The sequence below is a fragment of the Phyllobates terribilis genome, unplaced genomic scaffold (assembly GCF_046119375.1).
Source record: "Phyllobates terribilis strain yellow unplaced genomic scaffold, ASM4611937v1 Scaffold_5__5_contigs__length_657084704, whole genome shotgun sequence".
In the NCBI taxonomy this organism is placed as follows: domain Eukaryota; kingdom Metazoa; phylum Chordata; class Amphibia; order Anura; family Dendrobatidae; genus Phyllobates; species Phyllobates terribilis.
This window is the reverse complement of record NW_027362765.1, coordinates 287,533,787-287,549,799: the sequence shown is the minus strand read 5'-3', so window position 1 is coordinate 287,549,799 and position 16,013 is coordinate 287,533,787. Positions and strand designations below refer to the sequence as shown.

At 46.6% G+C, this 16,013-nt stretch overlaps 1 protein-coding gene across 1 annotated transcript in view; it reads left to right on the top strand.

Moving 5' to 3' along the window:
• Positions 1 to 16,013, top strand: part of SIRT7 (sirtuin 7) — a 38,901-nt gene that overhangs the window by 21,830 nt on the left and 1,058 nt on the right. The window contains 3 exon segments of the mRNA XM_073684212.1: positions 5,825 to 6,061; positions 14,581 to 14,661; positions 15,199 to 15,305. Of these exon segments, the coding sequence (XP_073540313.1) occupies positions 5,825 to 6,061; positions 14,581 to 14,661; positions 15,199 to 15,305 (425 nt within the window).

The following is a 16,013-nucleotide window of genomic DNA, read 5'->3' as shown; positions in this document are numbered from 1 at the left end:
GGCAGTGAGGTGAATTTGTGCTGCACTTTACACGCTCAGTAGTGAGGCAGTGAGATGAATCTGTGCTGGACTTTATGTACACGCTCAGTGGTGAGGCAGTGAGATGAATCTGTGCTGCTCTTTATGTACATGCTCAGTAGTGAGATGAATCTGTGCTGCACTTTACACGCTCAGTAGTGAGGCAGTGAGATGAATCTGTGCTGCACTTTATGTACACGCTCAGTAGTGAGGCAGTGAGATGAATCTGTGCTGCACTTTACATGCTCAGTAATGAGGCAGTGAGATGAATCTGTGCTGCACTTTACACGCTCAGTAGTGAGGCAGTGAGATGGATCTGTGCTGCACTTTATGTACACCCTCAGTAGTGAGGCAGTGAGATGAATCTGTGCTGCACTTTATGTACATGCTCCGTAGTGAGGCAGTGAGATGAATCTGTGCTGCACTTTATGTACATGCTCAGTAGTGAGATGAATCTGTGCTGCTCTTTATGTACATGCTCAGTAGTGAGATGAATCTGTGCTGCACTTTATGTACACTCTCAGTAGTGAGGCTGTGAGATGAATCTGTGCTGCACTTTATGTACATGCTCAGTAGTGAGGCAGTGAGATGAATCTGTGCTGCACTTTATGTACACGCTCAGTGGTGAGGCAGTGAGATGAATCTGTGCTGCTCTTTATGTACATGCTCAGTAGTGAGATGAATCTATGCTGCACTTTATGTACACGCTCAGTAGTGAGGCAGTGAGATGAATCTGTGCTGCACTTTATGTACACGCTCAGTAGTGAGGCAGTGAGATGAATCTGTGCTGCTCTTTATGTACATGCTCAGTAGTGAGATGAATCTATGCTGCACTTTATGTACACGCTCAGTAGTGAGGCAGTGAGATGAATCTGTGCTGCACTTTATGTACACGCTCAGTAGTGAGGCAGTGAGATGAATCTGTGCTGCACTTTACACGCTCAGTAGTGAGGCAGTGAGATGAATCTGTGCTGTACTTTATGTACACGCTCAGTAGTGAGGCAGTGAGATGAATCTGTGCTGCACTTTATGTACATGCTCAGTAGTGAGGCAGTGAGATGAATCTGTGCTGTACTTTATGTACATGCTCAGTAGTGAGGCAGTGAGATGAATCTGTGCTGCACTTTATGTACACGCTCAGTAGTGAGATGAATCTGTGCTGCACTTTATGTACACGCTCAGTAGTGAGGCAGTGAGATGAATCTGTGCTGCACTTTATGTACACGCTCAGTAGTGAGGCTGTGAGATGAATCTGTGCTGCACTTTATGTACACGCTCAGTAGTGAGATGAATCTGTGCTGCACTTTATGTACACGCTCAGTAGTGAGGCAGTGAGATGAATCTGTGGTGCACTTTATGCACATGCTCAGTAGTGAGGCAGTGAGATGAATCTGTGCTGCCCTTTATGTACACGCTCAGTAGTGAGGCAGTGAGATGAATCTGTGCTGCACTTTATGTACACACTCAGTAGTGAGGCAGTGAGATGAATCTGTGCTGCACTTTATGTACACTCTCAGTAGTGAGGCAGTGAGATGAATCTGTGCTGCACTTTATGTACACGCTCAGTAGTGAGGCAGTGAGATGAATCTGTGCTGCACTTTATGTACATGCTCAGTAGTGAGGCAGTGAGATGAATCTGTGCTGCACTTTATGTACATGCTCAGTAGTGAGGCAGTGAGATGAATCTGTGCTGCACTTTATGTACATGCTCAGTAGTGAGGCAGTGAGATGAATCTGTGCTGCACTTTATGTACACGCTCAGTAGTGAGATGAATCTGTGCTGCACTTTATGTACACTCTCAGTAGTGAGGCAGTGAGATGAATCTGTGCTGTACTTTATGTACACGCTCAGTAGTGAGGCAGTGAGATGAATCTGTGCTGCACTTTATGCACACGCTCAGTAGTGAGGCAGTGAGATGAATCTGTGCTGCACTTTATGTACAAACTCAGCAGTGAGATGAATCTGTGCTGCACTTTATGTACACGCTCAGTAGTGAGATGAATCTGTGCTGCACTTTATGTACACTCTCAGTAGTGAGGCAGTGAGATGAATCTGTGCTGTACTTTATGTACACGCTCAGTAGTGAGGCAGTGAGATGAATCTGTGCTGCACTTTATGCACACGCTCAGTAGTGAGGCAGTGAGATGAATCTGTGCTGCACTTTATGTACAAACTCAGTAGTGAGATGAATCTGTGCTGTACTTTATGTACACACAGTAGTGAGGCAGTGAGATGAATCTGTGCTGCACTTTATGTACACGCTCAGTAGTGAGATGTATCTGTGCTGCACTTTATGTACACGCTCAGTAGTGAGATGAATCTGTGCTGCACTTTATGTACACGCTCAGTAGTGAGGCCGTGAGATGAATCTGTGCTGCACTTTATGTACACGCTCAGTAGTGAGATGTATCTGTGCTGCACTTTATGTACACACTCAGTAGTGAGGCTGTGAGATGAATCTGTGCTGCACTTTATGTACACGCTCAGTAGTGAGATGAATCTGTGCTGCACTTTATGTACACGCTCAGTAGTGAGGCTGTGAGATGAATCTGTGCTGCACTTTATGTACATGCTCAGTAGTGAAGCAGTGAGATGAATCTGTGCTGCACTTTATGTACACGCTCAGTAGTGAGGCAGTGACATGAATCTGTGCTGCACTTTATGTACACGCTCAGTAGTGAGGCTGTGAGATGAATCTGTGCTGCACTTTATGTACATGCTCAGTAGTGAAGCAGTGAGATGAATCTGTGCTGCACTTTATGTACACGCTCAGTAGTGAGGCAGTGACATGAATCTGTGCTGCACTTTATGTACACGCTCAGTAGTGAGGCTGTGAGATGAATCTGTGCTGCACTTTATGTACACGCTCAGTAGTGAGATGAATCTGTGCTGCACTTTATGTACACGCTCAGTAGTGAGATGAATCTGTGCTGCACTTTATGTACACACAGTAGTGAGGCAGTGAGATGAATCTGTGCTGCACTTTATGTACACGCTCAGTAGTGAGATGTATCTGTGCTGCACTTTATGTACACGCTCAGTAGTGAGATGAATCTGTGCTGCACTTTATGTACACGCTCAGTAGTGAGGCAGTGAGATGAATCTGTGCTGCACTTTATGTACACGCTCAGTAATGAGGCCGTGAGATGAATCTGTGCTGCACTTTATGTACACGCTCAGTAGTGAGATGAATCTGTGCTGCACTTTATGTTCACGCTCAGTAGTGAGGCAGTGAGATGAATCTGTGCTGCACTTTATGTACATGCTCAGTAGTGAGGCAGTGAGATGAATCTGTGCTGCACTTTATGTACACGCTCAGTAGTGAGATGAATCTGTGCTGCACTTTATGTACACGCTCAGTAGTGAGATGAATCTGCTGCACTTTATGTACACGCTCAGTAGTGAGATGAATCTGTGCTGCACTTTATGTACACTCTCAGTAGTGAGGCAGTGAGATGAATCTGTGCTGCACTTTATGTACACGCTCAGTAGTGAGGCAGTGAGATGAATTTGTGCTGCACTTTATGTACATGCTCAGTAGTGAGGCAGTGAGATGAATCTGTGCTGCACTTTATGTACACGCTCAGTAGTGAGGCAGTGAGATGAATCTGTGCTGCACTTTATGTACATGCTCAGTAGTGAGATGAATCTGTGCTGCACTTTATGTACACTCTCAGTAGTGAGGCAGTGAGATGAATCTGTGCTGCACTTTATGTACACTCTCAGTAGTGAGGCAGTGAGATGAATCTGTGCTGCACTTTATGTACACGCTCAGTAGTGAGGCAGTGAGATGAATGTGCTGCACTTTATGTACACGCTCAGTAGTGAGACAGTGAGATGAATCTGTGCTGCACTTTATGTACACGCTCAGTAGTGAGGCAGTGAGATGAATCTGTGCTGCACTTTATGTACACGCTCAGTAGTGAGGCAGTGAGATGAATCTGTGCTGCACTTTATGTACACACTCAGTAGTGAGGCAGTGAGATGAATCTGTGCTGCACTTTATGTACACTCTCAGTAGTGAGGCAGTGAGATGAATCTGTGCTGTACTTTATGTACATGCTCAGTAGTGAGGCAGTGAGATGAATCTGTGCTGCACTTTATGTACACTCTCAGTAGTGAGGCAGTGAGATGAATCTGTGCTGCACTTTATGTACGTGCTCAGTAGTGAGGCAGTGAGATGAATCTGTGCTGCACTTTATGTACACGCTCAGTAGTGAGGCAGTGAGATGAATCTGTGCTGCACTTTATGTACACGCTCAGTAGTGAGATGAATCTGTGCTGCACTTTATGTACACGCTCAGTAGTGAGGCAGTGAGATGAATCTGTGCTGCACTTTATGTACACGCTCAGTAGTGAGATGAATCTGTGCTGCACTTTATGTACACGCTCAGTAGTGAGGCAGTGAGATGAATTTGTGCTGCACTTTATGTACATGCTCAGTAGTGAGGCAGTGAGATGAATCTGTGCTGCACTTTATGTACACGCTCAGTAGTGAGATGAATCTGTGCTGCACTTTATGTACACGCTCAGTAGTGAGATGAATCTGCTGCACTTTATGTACACGCTCAGTAGTGAGATGAATCTGTGCTGCACTTTATGTACACTCTCAGTAGTGAGGCAGTGAGATGAATCTGTGCTGCACTTTATGTACACGCTCAGTAGTGAGGCAGTGAGATGAATTTGTGCTGCACTTTATGTACATGCTCAGTAGTGAGGCAGTGAGATGAATCTGTGCTGCACTTTATGTACACGCTCAGTAGTGAGGCAGTGAGATGAATCTGTGCTGCACTTTATGTACATGCTCAGTAGTGAGATGAATCTGTGCTGCACTTTATGTACACTCTCAGTAGTGAGGCAGTGAGATGAATCTGTGCTGCACTTTATGTACACTCTCAGTAGTGAGGCAGTGAGATGAATCTGTGCTGCACTTTATGTACACGCTCAGTAGTGAGGCAGTGAGATGAATGTGCTGCACTTTATGTACACGCTCAGTAGTGAGGCAGTGAGATGAATCTGTGCTGCACTTTATGTACACGCTCAGTAGTGAGGCAGTGAGATGAATCTGTGCTGCACTTTATGTACACGCTCAGTAGTGAGGCAGTGAGATGAATCTGTGCTGCACTTTATGTACACACTCAGTAGTGAGGCAGTGAGATGAATCTGTGCTGCACTTTATGTACACTCTCAGTAGTGAGGCAGTGAGATGAATCTGTGCTGTACTTTATGTACATGCTCAGTAGTGAGGCAGTGAGATGAATCTGTGCTGCACTTTATGTACACTCTCAGTAGTGAGGCAGTGAGATGAATCTGTGCTGCACTTTATGTACGTGCTCAGTAGTGAGGCAGTGAGATGAATCTGTGCTGCACTTTATGTACACGCTCAGTAGTGAGGCAGTGAGATGAATCTGTGCTGCACTTTATGTACACGCTCAGTAGTGAGATGAATCTGTGCTGCACTTTATGTACACGCTCAGTAGTGAGGCAGTGAGATGAATCTGTGCTGCACTTTATGTACATGCTCAGTAGTGAGGCAGTGAGATGAATCTGTGCTGCACTTTATGTACACACTCAGTAGTGAGGCCGTGCTGTGGAGTCGGAGTTGGTGGTTTGGCTTACCGCTTCCACAGCCCTGCCTAAAAGAACACAAATGGGTGTTGTCTTCATGTGATTAATATAATTGTCATATTAATGGAAACCTGCTCCATCAGACAGAACACCTCATTTGGGTATGGATAAAATAGCCGATTGCTTTTGAGAAGAATTTGTTCCCTTGCTTGTTTGGTGATGTCCTTTCTCCTGTAGGTGTGTACATCATGTTCGCCTCCCCGAGAGTATGTGCGCTTGTTTGATGTGACGGAGAGGACAGCCCTTCACAAGCACAACACTGGACGTTCCTGCCACAAGTGTGGGGGAGAGCTGAGAGACTCTATTGTGCACTTCGGGGAGCGAGGGAAGTTGTCGCAGCCGCTCAACTGGGTGGGGGCCGTGAAAGCTGCACAAAAGGCTGATGCCATTCTCTGCCTCGGCTCCAGCCTGAAGGTAAATGAAGCACGAAAAATATGATCTCCTGAGTCAATGAATGAGGATTTTGCGTGTTCGTCAGATGATTGCCGGCATATTTACACAAGCCAATAATCTGTGAATAGTGTTGAGCGATACCTTCCGATATCAGGAAATATCGGATCGGACCGATACCGAAAAAGTATCGGATATCGCCGATTCCGATACACGAAACCAATGCAAGTCAATGGGACAGAAATATCGGAATTAAAATAAACCCTTTCTTTCCTTGTAGGTTAATTCTACATGAAGGGAAACAACTAAGAATAATGTAGAATGTATTGGGGGAGGTGGGGGAGACAATAAAGGCATAGAGGTTTAGCCCAATCAAATGGAATAGCAGGAATTAATATATTTTTTAAGACGTTCTGAGTTACGGAAATATTGACTGTTAAGTATTTTTATATTTTGTCAGATATTTATGTTTCACTACTTCCATGCTCTTCACCTTCTTTTTTACTTCTCCCACACTTTCTCCTTCATCATCCTCAGCATCTTTTTCATCCACTTCTTCTTCACCTTCTTCATCTTCTTCTTCTTCACCTTCTTCGTATTATTCTTTTTTTTTTACATTCTTCATATTCTACTTCTTCATCTTCTTCATATTCTTCTTCTTCATCATATTCTTATTTGTGACAGGCATTCCTGTAGTTGTTATCTATAAAAGGTTGGACATTACTCCTTTCGTTCTGCCCGTCACAAAAGATTTACAACAGGATTTGTCCGCATTCAGTTTGGCCTGCAGCAGCAGGTCTTTTCCAGGGGCACCACGAGGAGGAACGGACTCACCCCCATACACTGCTTAGTCATCTTCTTCTTATAATTTAGATATTATCTTTTGCTCTGATTTTTAGTCTTATGCTTAATGTTCTTCCGCTTTTTGTTCTGCAGCTTCTTGTATTTCTGCTTCTTGGTTTTCTGTCTCTTGTTCTTCTGTATCTTGGTGCTTGTCTTCTCTTCTTTGTCCTCTTGGTCAACTTCTTCAAGGTCATCTTCTTGGTCTTCTTCGGAGTGGTCTTCAGGGTCGTCGTCTTCAGGGGTCCTCGTCTTCTGGGTCCTCGTCTTCTTCGGGTTGGTCTTCTGGGTCCTAATCTTCTTCGGGGTGGTCTTCAGGGTCCTCGTCTTCGGGGTGGTCTTCAGGGTCCTCGTCTTCTTCGGGGTGGTCTTCAGGGTCCTCGTCTTCTTCGGGGTCCTCGTCAGGGAGATCCAGAGTGATTACCAAGAACCATTTCAAAAAGCTTGAACTTGGAAATGTAGCAGAAGGTATACAAGAAGGCTGAGGAACTACCGAGGACCAGCTGACGGTACTGGAACCCGGATGGGTAGCAGAAGGTACAAGAGCCAATGGAACTACCGAGGACTAGCTGACGGTACTGGAACTCGGTTACTAAGCAGGAGGTACCTGTGCCAGAAAGCACTACCAAGGACCAGCAGACGTTGGTGGAACTTGGATACCGAGAAGGAGGCACCTAATCCAAAGGCACTGCCGAGAACCAGCTGACGGTACTGGAACCCGGATGGGTAGCAGAAGGTACCCATGTAAAAAAAAGTTTCAAGGCCGCGAGCCGGCCGCAGTTACCAAAACCCACAGTCCTACAGGGGGTGCTTGTCCTATTGGCACTATGGAACCAGCCTTCATTGCCAGATCCCGCAGCCCACATAAGAGTCACCTAAACTGCAGGCACCATAGAGTCGGCTAACCGGACCGCAACACGACAGGACAACGCATTGGAGGCAAAGTGACGTTGACACTACCCGGAAACAGCTGGCGTGCTGGAACCAGGCTGGGCAGGAGGAAGTACCTGTGCCAAAGACACTGCTAGGAAACAGCTGGCGGTGCTGGAACCCAGGGTAAATACTAAAAACAGAGTGGAGCCAGAGGCGTAATTGGAGCAACTTTAAAATCTGTAGTAGTGTGAATGTGGACAGAGCAGGAGAATTTGCCGAACACACAGCTGGGGAACAGCTGACGTTACTGAACCCCAATAACACTGGAGCAAGCGTTGACTGTGCAGATGGCACTTCTGAGCAGCAACTAGCGGTATTGGAGCCCAGGGTAAATACTAAAAACAGAGGAACCAGAGGTGTAATTGGAGCAAGTTTTAAATCCGTAGTACAGTGGATGTGGACAAAGCAGGAGAATTTGCCGGACACACAGCTGGGGAACAGCTGACGTTACTGAACCCCAATAACACGGCAGCAAGTGTTGACTGTGCAGACGGCACTTCCGAGCGCCAACTGGCGGTGTTGGAGCTCAGGGATAATACTGAAAACAGAGGAGCCAGAGGTGTAATTGGAGCAACTTTAAAATCTGTAGTAGTGAGAATGTGGACAGAGCAGGAGAAATTGCCGTCCGCACAGCAGGGGAACAGCTGACGTTACTGAACCCCAATAACACGGCAGCAAGTGTTGACTGTGCAGACGGCACTTCCGAGCGCCAACTGGCGGTGTTGGAGCTCAGGGATAATACTGGAAACAGAGGAGCCAGAGGTGTAATTGGAGCAACTTTAAAATCTGTAGTAGTGAGAATGTGGACCGAGCAGGAGAAATTGCCATCCGCACAGCAGGGGAACAGCTGACGTTACTGAACCCCAATAACACGGCAGCAAGTGTCGACTGTGCAGACGGCACTTCCACTTCAGGTGGTAGAAACATGAACACAACAGGAGACCTGGATACTGTTGCCAACCAATTATTTATTCTGGAAGAGGACTGGCAAATTCATGAGAGATCCAGGCCTTGTTCATTTTGAGAAAAGTAAGCCGGTCAACGTTATCGGAGGATAGTCACATGCGACGGTCTGTTAGTACACCACCTGTGGCACTAAAGACGCGTTCCGATAATACACTAGCAGCAGGGCAAGCTAGCACCTCCAATGCATACTGACTAAGCTCTGGCCATGTATCCAGCTTACAGACCCAAAACTTGAAGGGAGAAGAGCCATCTGGGAGTACACTAAGAGGGCAAGACATGTAGTCTATCACCATCTGACGGAAACGTTGCCTCCTGCTGACTGGAGCCGTCTGTGATGGTGTAGACATTTGTGGCGGCGGGGACACAAAACTTTGCCACATTTGGGCCATACTGGACTTGCCTTGTGCTGAGGCGCTGCTTCTGCTCCCTCTTTGTGCAGAGCTTCCTCCACTGCCTCGACGCACTGAGCTGCTTTGTAAAGCACTAGCAGCACTGCTCTCGGTTGGAATGGAGAACATGATGGAATGCACCAGTGCGTCTTGGTACTCCCGCATTTTACGCTCCCGGTTCAACGGTGTTATGAGGCTTTGTAAGTTGTCCCGGTAGCGAGGATCTAGGAGGGTGAACACCCAATAATCAGCCGTGTTGAGAATGTGGGCGATGAGGCGGTCGTTTCTCAGGCACTGCAGCATGAAATCAACCATGTGCTGCAGACTGCCAACTGGCCAAGAAACGCTGTCCCCTGCTTGAGGCGTGATCTCTGCCTGCTCTGCATCACCCCACCCTCGCTCTAGATACTGACTACTAGAGCATTGTGTACCTCCCTCCTCTGGAGAGATGTCTTCCTCATCCATTGACTCCTCCTCACAAAGTGTCCCCTGCCTAGGCCTTTGTGAGGAACCACGTTGCGCAGACTGTAGAGAAGCAGATGGCATTTGTGACTCCTCATCCTCCACCTCTTCCAAAACCTCCTCCCTTAGTGCTTGCAGTGTATTTTCAAGCAGGCAGATAAGGGGGATAGTCATGCTGACTAGTGCATCATCTGCACTCGCCATCCGCGTGGAATAATCGAAGGCACGCAAAACGTGGCAAATGTCCTTCATAGAGGCCCACTCAGTGGTGGTGAAGTGTGAACGGCGCGCACTGCGACTTGTTTGCGCCTGCTGCAGCTGGTACTCCATTACTGCTGCCTGCTGCTCACACAACCTCTCCAACATATGTAACGTTGAATTCCACCTGGTGGGTAGGTCACATATGATGCGATGTTCCGGAAGACGTAATCGGCGCTGCAGAGCTGCAATGCGTGATCTTGCGTTGCTGGAACGCCGCAAGTGAGCGCACTCTATGCGGACCTTGTGAAGCAGTGCATCAAGATCCGGATAGTCCCTCCAAAAACTCTGCACGACCAAGTTGAGCACATGTGCCAGACATGGGATGTGAGTGAGGTTGCCTAGGCCCAGAGCTGCCACCAGATTTCGGCCATTGTCACACACTACCATGCCTGGCTGGAGATTCGCTGGCACAAACCACACGTCGCTCTGCTGCTTGATGGCATTCCAGAGCTCCTGCGCTGTGTGGCTTCGATTCCCCAAAGAAATTAATTTTAATACGGCCTGTTGACGTTTGGCCACGGCTGTGCTCATATCGGTCATCATAACAGGTAACACCGTTCACGGGTCGATGTGGAGGTAGACCGTGACTGCTCCTGCAGCGCTGATTCAGAGGAACTGGAGTATGAGGAGGAGTCAATGTGTACAGACTGGATTCCTGCAATCCTTGGAATTGGCAGAACACGTACAGCGCCACTCTCAAGATCTGTACCCGGCTCCACAACATTTACCCAATGGGCAGTGAGGGAAAGGTATCGTCCCTGTCCATGCTTACTGGTCCACGCATCGGTGGTCAGGTGGACCTTGCTACTGACGGCGTTTTGTAGCGAATGTTTAATTTTTCCCTCCACATGATGTTGCAGGGCAGGAACGGCTTGCCTGCTGAAATAAAAGCGGCTGGGCACGTTGTATTGTGGGACTGCCAATGCCATAAAGTTACGGAATGTGTCAGTCTCCACCAGCCTGAATGATAGCATTTCAAGGGCCAGTAGTTTAGCAATGCCAGCATTCAGAGCCTGTGCTCGGGGGTGGTTTGCAGAGTATGGGCGCCTTTTCTCCCATGCTTTGCTAACGATGGCTGTAGACTGGCCTGGGAGTGTGAGGATGACTGGGAAAGTGGTGCTGTGGGTGGAATTACACTGTGTCTCTGTGCAACAGTGCCAGAGATTCTTCCATGGCGATCCTGTGAGGAAGCCGAACCAGCTGTGTGTGAGCTGGAGGAAGAGGCTACAACACGAGCTGAAGAGGTGGTAGGTGGCGCTGTAGGTTGGCCTAGGTCTTCAGTGTGTTTTTGTAACTCCACCACGTGCTTGGTCCGCACATGTTTCCACATATTTGTGGTATTGAGGTTGCTGACACTTTTCCCTCTTTTCACCTTCTGATTACACAGCTTGCATTTAACAAAGCAAATGTCATCTGCAACTGTGTCAAAAAAGGACCAGGCACTGCAAGTCTTGGGAGGGCCCGCTTTGGATTTTGGAAGAGCCATGCTCCTAATGGGTGCCGAAGTGGAGGCTACAGGCAACCAAGTCTGCCCCCTCCCTCTCCCTCCTTTTTGGGCTGTTCGGCGAATCTCTTCCTCAGAGCTGCTCCCACCACCTTCCTGTCCCTCACGCCATGATGGGTCAAGGACCTCATCATCTACACCACCCTCTTCAAACAACTGCTTCTCCTGGGTAGTCTCGACAGCACAGTACGCACCAGAAAGTGGCACCTGAGTCTCATCATCAGATGCGTACTGAGGTGTGCTGCTGACCATAGGCACTGGCCCACCCGCCTCTTCAGATTCAGAGAGACAAAACGGTTGCGCATCACTGCATACTACCTCTTCTTCAAATTCTCGAATTCTGCTTGGCTGGCCCCCTCTTTCCAAGCCAAGAGATTCCGAGAACAGAAGTAGAGATGGCTCCTGTCCAGGGCTCTCTGACTGCCTGGGCAATTTGGCAGGTGGTGAAGAGACAGATGGGTGCTCTTCAGTGCTCAGGACCTGAGAGGATCTGGAACTAATTGAAGTCGATGCGTTAGCTGCCATCCATCCGACAACGGCTTCAATTTGGTCCTCCCGCAGCAGTGGGGTACGGCTAGCTCCTACAAAGCTGCGCATAAAGGACTGTTCCCTGGTAAAACTGGGGGATGCTGAGTCACTGGTGCCCGCAGCAGGCACAGAATCCCCACGTCCTCTCCCTGCAGGCACAGAATCCTCACGTCCTCTCCCTGCAGAAACCCCACGACCACATGCCTTACTCCCTGCCTTCTTCATCTTGGTAGACTGATAAAGATAGGTAGAAAAGTACTAAGGGCTTAGTGTGCTTATTCCTGAACAGCTGCTAACAGGTATAAGAAACACTAATTTTATAAAGTGTGGATTTGGCTTTAATATGAGCTAATGTGGCCTACACAACTGTAAAGTGGAGTGTTTGGTGAACTTTATTTAGGTTTTTTTTGTCGCAAAAAGACACTGGATGTGCCTAAAGATGTAATAACGATAGTATCACAAACTTTTTGTAGCTATTACAATGTAGGAAGGTAACCTACAATGCAATAGATGAGGCTACAAAAAATAGGCTAATACTAATCTGGCTGGGGCTGCAGGGCACAATGCTGAAAGGCTCCTCTATCTACTCCTATATAGTGTGTTTGGAACCAATTTAGCTGAATACGGATGAAACCACCACACTAATAGGAGAAATCAGGAAAAATGATCAATTAGCAAAAAAGGACAATGTATGAGGCAGTGACACACACTGAGTGCACTACAACCAGACGTGGCTGAAGCACACACTACAGGGTGAGCTGCACTCACACACAGAGACCTTGCAGACTGCGGTGAACAGCACAGAGAACTGTGCACTAGCACTGCAAGGCACAGCGATTTATAAAGTAGCTTGGGTAAAGCAGAATAGACCAAATAGGTAGCTAAAACTGTCCCTCAGAACAACAGCGTCCTATCCCTAACTGAATTCACAGCAGAGTGAGCTCAGAATGGCGGTGGCGGCTTTTATAGTGCATCATGACATCATTTCAGCAGCCAATCACAGCCATGCCATTAGTTAAGATGCCTACATGCCTAACAGGATGTGCCCACACTTCTTAGGATCCTCATTGGCTGAATAAAATGAAAATGGCTCATTGCATTATGGGAACTTCAGATTCCGGTATACGATATTCTAAAAGTATTGGAATTCCGATACCGCGAATATGGGCCGATACCCGATATTTCAGTATCGGAATGCTCAACGCTATCTGTGAACAAACCTTCAAAGAAACGCTTGTTCCTGATTGTTGGCTCGTCTTAATGGCATTTTACTTTAACAAATAATCTATTTGTATTAATTTCACTTGGTGTCCATACACATGAGATAGTTGTCATCTATTGAGCCAATGGCCTTTGTCTCCTGACTTCACTATACTCATGACACCTTGGCTTAGCTAAAATTGGGCGGTTTGGACGACTTAAGGCTATATTCACATATTTGTTTATACACGTCTGTGTTTCGTCTGTTCTTTAAACGGACAGTGCTCAGTCCCATAGAGTTTCATTGATCTATATACAGATCCTTGCGGTTGGTCCATGAGATGCAGCGCTTGTACTATTCACATACATTTTCAACATTAGAATCATCCATTAAAGTTTTTTACTTTAATCTTTCATCTGTTTTTAACTGATCCATTGTGAAGAGTCAGTACATAAAGTGCAGACAGTCTACTGACTTCAGTGTTTAAAAAAAGGTGATAAGAAAACGGAGGCAAAAGGTGACACATGAGGAAACAGCGGTCTGTTTTACTAGGATGTAAAGCTAGAAGCTGATATGTGAATGCAGCCGAAGTGTAAAATAAAGCTTAGATGGACCGACCGAAGGCATTAAACGATGATAATCTATTTGGAGAGGCAGACGGCTGTACAAGATGCATACTGAACTATCTGTAAGATAGCGTTTAGTGCACATAGGCTGCCATTGTTCTCAGCAGCACAAGTCCTGTTTACACTGGACAATGCGCTGCTGAGAACGATTATCTTTTGCGCTGTGTATGAACGGGCGTTTTGATCTTTCCTCGGGCAATCGGCGCCCTGTTTACACTGAAAGATTATCCTGAAATGAGCGATATTAAAGCAGTGACCTACAACCTCAATTGCCAGCATGACTTGAAAGCGACAGCCACTGCATTATTGGACTTGTGATTTGCTAACTGCTTGAAAGCTACAGGTCACAATCCCCTGTGTTATGTATGATCATCTGCAGCTAACCACATATTGAGAATGTAAATGGCTTGTGTGGCGTCATACACAATCTCTGGTTACCAGCAGCAGGGCTGTGGAGTCAGTAAGCCAAACCTCTGACTCCTCAATATCCACGACTCCCTCATACATGGCTCATGTTTAAGTGATAAATTTACTGTAGCACAGATTCATCTCAGCTAAAAGTCTAGACCCTTAGATCAGGAATAGGACAGACACTTATAGGACATTTCATAACTTTCCCAAATTCTTATGAAAAAATATTCCCCATAAACTGCATTGAACTACTGTACCCAATTTATTATATATTTTCGGAGTCTGTACATTTTATACGGACTGCACCAAAATGGGCTCCGACTCCACAGCTCTGGTTACCAGGCATGCGAGATGTTTTACCCTTACTCCTCACTACTCCATCCTGCTCTATTACTTGTGACTGATTATGATCTCCTCCTCAGATCTTGAAGAAATACCACTGCCTATGGGGGATGAATAGACCTAGCACACGGCGGCCAAAGCTTTACATTGTAAATTTGCAGGTAAGATCCAATGGAAATTCTTAAGTCCGTCATGCTGGTGTTCTCGTCTTTTACCAGAAAATTAAAGCTTACTGCAGAAGTTGCAGCGAACAATTCAGGCAATATTGGTGCTGTGACAATCGGACGACAAGAAGTCTCTCCTTGCAATTCCCCTATACAGAGAGGAGGGATTCAGGCGCTACATGGTTGTCACATTAACGGTTTGCCCAATCTGCTAGTCACCGTCACATCTGTTTGGAGACGAGAATGACGCCATCACTGAGCGTAGCGGTCATAAATGATCACAGATGGATTGCATGTCATGTAGAACCGTTTTCTGGAGTCAATTCTTTTTATTTCTAGTTGTCAGCATAGTAGTATTAATTTTAGAAAGTGTCACACTCTGCACGCAGGAGCATTGATGTGTTGCGCTGGATCCCTAACAGCCCTTTCAGAAGTAACTTTCCATTGGATAAACCGTTGCCTGTGTAAAAGGTGATAATGGGATGTGTAGACAGGAGAGCCATTGTCACCCATCAGCAATGTATATTTCCTCAGTGGACACCTAAAGATGCACTAGCCACCCTGAAAATCCATGGAAGGTGTGATGAGGTCATGAGGCTTCTGATGGATGAGCTGAAGTTGGACATTCCAGAATATAACAGGTGATTCTTCTTAAATTAATATATATATAGGAGGGTCTGTGAGCTGAGGCCCCCAACATGCCATAATGTATTACACACGAGACCCTTGGTGGTTAATATCATCCCACTTTGAGGTTTGTGATGGCCATAATGCATCAGATTGCTTCCCACACGTAGAATACAGACTTCTTATACTCTCCTCTGGTGCCGACGCCATTCCAGCATCATTGGCACATTGTCATGTCACGTGAGCCCTGCAGCCAATTAGACGCCGCTTCACTCTCACTTCCTTTGGACATAACAGACATCTGGAGGGGGTCAGAAAGCAGCAAGAGCTCTCACTTCTTCCAGTTGTCAGTTTCATCTGAAGGAAGTGAGAGTGAAGTGGCGTCCATTTGGCTGCAGGGCTCACATGACAATGTCATGGGAGACCCAGAGCCGACGTTGAAGGAACAGCGGTAAGTATAAGGTGTTTTTATTCTATGTGGGTGAAAATTGTAACTGAGAAGGAGTACTGGACAACCTTTTTAAGCCAATTGCTATCTCCCATTCCCCAGTTTGTGTGGTCAAGTGTTCTGTTTAGGAAGAGCGGAGCAAGGCACGGACAAACTCCTCTGATTTCAGCTTATCTGTGCAGGGAACAAAAGGCTTTGCTATTAAAATTTACACTGCCAGAACTTGCTCCATTTGCCCCTATGATTAATAATTGGGAGGCCCCCATACACATTA